This window comes from Ascidiella aspersa, chromosome 1 (genome assembly GCF_963924565.1).
Source record: "Ascidiella aspersa chromosome 1, kaAscAspe10.2, whole genome shotgun sequence".
Lineage (NCBI taxonomy): Eukaryota > Metazoa > Chordata > Ascidiacea > Phlebobranchia > Ascidiidae > Ascidiella > Ascidiella aspersa.
The window spans coordinates 4,499,314-4,505,474 of NC_139447.1; the positions used below are offsets into that span (position 1 = coordinate 4,499,314).

The 6,161-nt window shown below is 36.3% G+C and overlaps 1 protein-coding gene across 1 annotated transcript; it reads left to right on the top strand.

Annotated features, from left to right (window-relative positions):
- Window positions 1-1,627: 1,627 nt before the first annotated feature.
- On the top strand, window positions 1,628-3,159 carry LOC146166658 (ferric reductase 1-like). Its single transcript, XM_083395571.1, has 4 exons — window positions 1,628-1,753; window positions 2,202-2,387; window positions 2,818-2,919; window positions 3,058-3,159. The coding sequence occupies exons 1-4, from the start codon at window positions 1,694-1,696 to the stop codon at window positions 3,157-3,159; spliced, it is 450 nt and encodes a 149-aa protein (XP_083251697.1). The 5' UTR covers window positions 1,628-1,693.
- The last annotated feature ends 3,002 nt before the right edge of the window (window positions 3,160-6,161 follow it).

Sequence of the window (6,161 nt, forward strand, 5' to 3'; positions counted from 1 at the left end):
GAATTTTTAAATTTGGGGAAGAAATTTGTTCCAGGGAGGAATTGGGGAAATGGATACAAAAATAAGTCATTTAATTGGTTATACGCAATAAAAGGCTTTTTTAACTGTAATGATTGATTTGTAAAAAGTCTATTAGGCACATAATCTAAGTCTATTGTGTCACAGCCATGTAGGAAATATAAACCAACGCAGGTATTTTTACAAAATAATTAAATTAATGCCTATACGTCATAACGATCAAACAAACTCAACTCTTTTTACTTCAGATTTTAAAGTGTGATTTGTTTATTTCAACAGGTTCTTTTCAGTCATTTCATATTGTTATTTTTTCTATCTGTCCACAACCCAGCGCTATGTGGGCTTTTATGTCTTTTAAGTCTCCTTCTAAGGTAAAATGTTAGCCAACTGTAATTTATGGCCTCATAGCTGAAAAAATGCCCCCATCCAAAAAGTCCTGGATCTGCCCTTTTTAGCTAGATTTGCTTTAATGCGAGAACTGTGCAGCGTATCGATCTTTAAAAAGTAATTGGCGAAAGTAAAGCGGTGTTTGGCACTTTATTTGTCTAGCTTCTTCAACCCTATGACAACTCTGCAATAACAAAACCGCATCCATTTGGCCTTGACCACTTAGATAAGAGCTCTTCTCTCTTTTACGACGGAGCTATTGTTCGTTTTGCAAGTCATCGTTTGAAAGGTAGAAATGGGTGAGTATAAAAGGGCCTATAATAAACTGACTTAACGTATAGTCAACTTCAGTGGCTTTCTTAATCCATTTGTCTCTTTCAACGCTTACAACTCCTAAACGGTGTTGATGTGGCCTTTAGACCAAGTAGCCGTGCATGTAATTGAATGTCTCTTACCGTTTGTAAATTTGCAGTCGAAGAAAGACTATAGCTTCGTATTTGCAGCAAATTATACATATTATTGGTGAATTTGGTGCATTTTAGATCAGGCTATTGATAAAATAAAAAATAGTTTACTAGTTTTATAACTTTATTTGGTGGCGCAATTTTGTGGCGAATTTTCTAGGTAAAACTTGCACAGTTTGAAAAAAATCCGTTTTTAAACTTCCTTCGTATAGTCCACATTGGCTTTGGTTGGTACCAGCTAACAAGATGGGTATTATACAGCTACAACAAATCGAGATGTCGCGGTGAGCCAAGCAATTCAAAACCCATGGGTTGAGAAACACTGCGAATAATAGCTTGTAATTTTTTCATCGTTTTAAGAATCTATTCAGCCTCTCTACGAAGTGTAATTTTTGCTAATTTAGACTATAAATGCTGTTATTTCACGTACAGAAATGGGAACTCGTTTAATGAAAGGGACAACTGTGGCAAACCGCAAGCACAGGAGAGCCATAACATTTGGCAGTATCAATACAAACACGATGAATATTATTTCTAATATTCAGTAAGAAGAAGAGCCACATAAATCTGGTCAGCGAGCCGCAGCTGCCAACCTCAGATAGAATAGCTGGTTAAATGTTAAGACAGTCATTTTGGCATTCAGTTGTCTTCGGTTTTACCAGTATAACGGAATGTTAGACGCTCCACAAAAAGGCAGTCAATTGGGCGCGGTCTTCAATAATGTGGCCGTGTCGGAGTTGACGTGTGACAAACGGATACACAGTTTGTTGCAGGTGCTAGTTCGCTTAGCTGCTGTGCGTTGCCGACTCAGCAAAAGCTAGAAAATGCTTGCCAAGAACGCGATTTTGCTTCTTTTCGGAACCACGTTGTTGTCAATGGACCGGGTACGTGTAGTTTTTCTTTTTACCAAAATGTAAAAGCGGACAACGGAAAATCCAAGCCTGACAAACATAAAATTGCTTCGGAAATTTTTAAGGTTGGCTTTATTTAAAAACAGTAAAAGTTAAGGTTAGATTTCAGTGTGACGAAATTATAAGGTTGGCTTTGTTTATAAAAAGAGTAAAACATCGCAGTTTAAGGAAAAAAAAACTTGTTTGTGTGTTTTTGATACAATTAAAAAAATGATTGACTGGCTGTATTGGCCTGACCACACCTTTTCTATATTTCGTTATTCTCATTAATGATATGAAATGATTTAATGTGTTCAGTAGGTAAATTGTATACGCGCCAGTTTGCATTTTCCTTATTTTCAAATCTATTGAGCCAAGTTTACAAACATGGGTTTAAGTTACTTTTATTGCAGAATTTTCTATTTTTTTGTTGTGCTTATAGGTCGCCTCACAAAACCACGCCTCAGGTGTGACAATCAATGCGGACGGTAGCGGCAAATGGATTGTCAATGAATGCCAGCCGTGTGGAACAGTTGAGTGGAAATCATCGGGACAGTCGTTGAACGTAATGCTGACCGGAACGGGAACGGGATACATCGCTGTGGCTTTGTCTGACGACAAACTTATGGTGACTTTGTCTTTTTTAAGTCTGTATAGTTAGTCTACAAACTATAGTAAGCGTTTGTAAAACAATGTCGCCATGTAAAAAACAACATTGTCTATAATAAGTGTACTCTAAGCATTTTTAACAGTTAAGTTAAAATATTAGAGCGGGCATAGGAGAGCAAAGGCTAATAGCAAATTAAGATGATTAAGACATAAGTATGTGTAGCCTACTTAAATGGCATATTTACATAATATATACTAAATTGGTCTTAAATACCATTTTTTACCGTCGGTGGATATGTTAGTCTTATTAAATTCAATTACCGTGTGACCTTATTGGCGTTTTCATTGCTTTTAACACATTAATCTTCAACATAAATATAGACTACAATTCAAAACAAAAAGTGTAAAAAAATCCTATTTTTGTTCAAACATGTTTTGTTCTTGTCAAGGGACCATCTGACCAAGCATATGTGTGCATGACGACTGGCAGCCAGAATTCAATACATTCGGCGATTCTGGTTGGCCGCGAATTTCCGCGCTTTGGCGAAAATGTAAGTCGATTTTCTGGTGATCTATAGCCAGGGTTGCCATACCGTCCTTATTTTGAAGGGCCAGGTCTTAGAAAACTTGAATGTCCTTATTTATAAGAAATGTCCTTATTTTCGACTTATGTCCTTATTTTGTCTTAGTTTCAACAACTACAGAACTTCGATCGTTTTCCTCTGGTGACCGGTTTGAATAATATTCTAAAGTTATGCTTTTGCGCCGAGATTTTATGGCATCACAAATAAAAAGGTACTTCTAAGTGGTGAGATAAGTAGGGCAGTGGTACAACAGTTTTGGTGCTCTACCAGGATACAGCAGCTGACGACATGGGTGCAGTAAACAGCCGAACAAGGTTACTGCTGTGTAGGCTACAGAAGATTAGCGGCACGGGTAGCGTTTATTGCGAAGTGGTTGGTAATGGGGAAATGGGTGCATTGCAGTCAACACTTCGATTAAATAAGTAAAGCTATAAGCTGCGGCGACCAACACTTCAATCGCGATCCACTTTTTCATCGCCACATTTCGCTGCGTTATGTGTCGGACTTTTAAAATAGCGTTCTTTAAGCAACATAAACAGGATTAGACGGAAAAACAAACCACAAACCTTGATAAACTGCTGGAGCAAATTGTTTCTGCCAAAAGTATGGAATGTGATACGACACGGCTCATATAAATACAATGCATGTCCAAATAAGTTAAAAGTTTTTAAATGCTAATCTAATTTTTCGGTTGTCCTTATTTTTGGGTCCATGTCGATGGCAACCCTGTCTATAGCAGTTGGCAACCGCCGGTCTGCGAGAAGTTAGTTACCGGTCCGTAGCAGGGTTGCCAGATTAAAATTTTGATTTAAACCCACACTGTACATAAAAGCCGAAAAAAAGTCGGAGAAAAATCAAAAACAATTAAATGTATTTTTATATTCAAAACACATTACCTTTTGTTTAAATATACTTCATGGTTGATTGGTATGATGAAAAAATATTATTCTCGAAAGGTACAATACATCGAAATATAGGCCAAAATATCATGTTTTTTTATGTTCAAGTGTGCTCATTCTAAAGTGCAATAGAATAACATCATGCAAAAAAAATGTTAAAAAACAATGTCCCATTATAATAATAAAACACTTTTACTAGCCGTACTTGATGTACAAGCTTAAAATACGCATTAAAAAGTTGTAATAAATTTCCCTTACTGAACATTTGTTGATCTTTTACGTCCGGTCCGCGACAAAATTCCAGTTTTAAACCGATCCGCAGTGCACAAAAGGTTGCCGACCCCTGATCTATAGCACACTCATATATATTGGGTTTTTGAAATGAAGGTATTACTTGTCAGGTTTTAAAACCGAAATAATTTTTTACAATTAATTTAACCTCAATGCTGTACCTAATAATTACCAATTAAATCCTAAAGTCGTTGGGCACGTGATGGCTATATGCTGGCCTGCCCCAAACTGTATTTTTTGCCTACTTTAACTGAATCAATGCACGTTTTTTGCGCGAATCCAATCATGTTTTCAGGATATGTATTACTCCATTTAACAAAAATGGTTTTGGCCCAAAGGTGTTGTGCTTTCCTTCGCATCTTCGAAAATAAAAGATTGGTAACTTAAACGATGCAAGGGCGCTTTGCGCTATGCGCGAATCTATAACATCGTTGTAGCTTTTGTTTTGAAGCTAACACCTGTCCAATCTACAACTATAAGGTTACTTTTTTGGACGTCACGCTTACTTAACTTTGTGATGTCATCTCTAAAAAAACTGGTCAAGTAATGCAGTACCACCTGCTTTATGCTCAAGGTGCCGTTGAAATGGACTCCATCCGGTATCATTTCAGCAATAGGAGCAGTACAGCCGACAAAGTCTGTCTGACTGGAAACTGCCAAGGTTTGTCCAGTTACTTTATAACTGACGGTTTCAAATTGGCAATTCTACAGTACAAAGACCGTTTTGTCGCAATGTAAATAATGTGCGCTGAACTTGAATATTCACTAGTCGTTGAGGAGTTAATATACAATATAATTATAAATATCAGTCGCTAAATGCAGCCATTCTATTCAATGTATGTTAATTGCGATACAATTGTTATGAGGTTATTATTATCTTTGTTTTATGTTTTAGTGACGACAACTCAGAGTCCAACTACTACGTCAGGAGCGCCAATCACTTATTTCAATCTACTCTTGTTTCTCTCTCCTTTTATCGCGATTATTAGTTTTTAAAAAAGTATTACTTAAAATGTTAACTAACATCGTATTTGCGCAACTTTTTAAAAAATGACTGACTGTGACTGACTGTATTGAACTGATAACACCTTTCCCATTTCGTTTTTCTCATTAGATGACTGGTAATTGGCTTGCGCGCTCTGTGTAAAACTATAATAACATTCAAAATATCGTTTATTCTACATTTCTTATTGTCTTCTTAAACACGCTGCTTGTTGTTCATGTAGGTAGGCTTATTGCAAAAGTAAATAAATATTTTGAACTATTAACTGTAAGAAGAATCTCACACTTATTAGTAATAATTCGTCCAGGTTTGTATATTAGTTTCAATATAAAATAGTGTTTCCCTATTGAACTTGTAATTAAATATGTTTAGAGATGGGTCGTTTATTTGTAAAACTGCGGAGGTGTTTTACAAAGTTTAATACAGTACCTCTTCTTAGGTTACCTTTTTCACCGAAGGCGGATCAGCATTTTTGATTGAGGGGCATAATTTTTTCCCGATGATATTACAAGTCATAATAACGTGACGCCATAAATAATCTTGAGTCTTGCGACAAAACGTGGTAGCCTATGCAGTACCGTATGCAGTTTTTAGCAAAACTTACATTAATCGCTGGAAGCGCGAAAAAAACAACGTTAAAACTTGACCTTAGATTAAAAGGAGGCCCGATGCATTGGGCAAACAAAAAATTGCACTATATGGCCTCAAAAATTGAACGGTTTCACAAAACGTTAGTTAAGTGTTAGGGCCTACTCACAATTTAATTGCCATAGGCCTATATCAAGACATTATACATGATTATAGGCTACAAAGTTTAGCGAGACAGAAATTGTATTTCATACTTAAAGAATCTGAGTTTATGCAGAGCTATAGGGAAACACATAATAAAGGAAACTATTGTTCACAGCGCCTAAAAATGCCTTGAAACTGACACGTAAACTTGTGACGTTATGTCAAAAAAATTTTCATGCCTTCTGTACTAAAGTAGGTACTTTTAATTATTCAGAGGATATCAT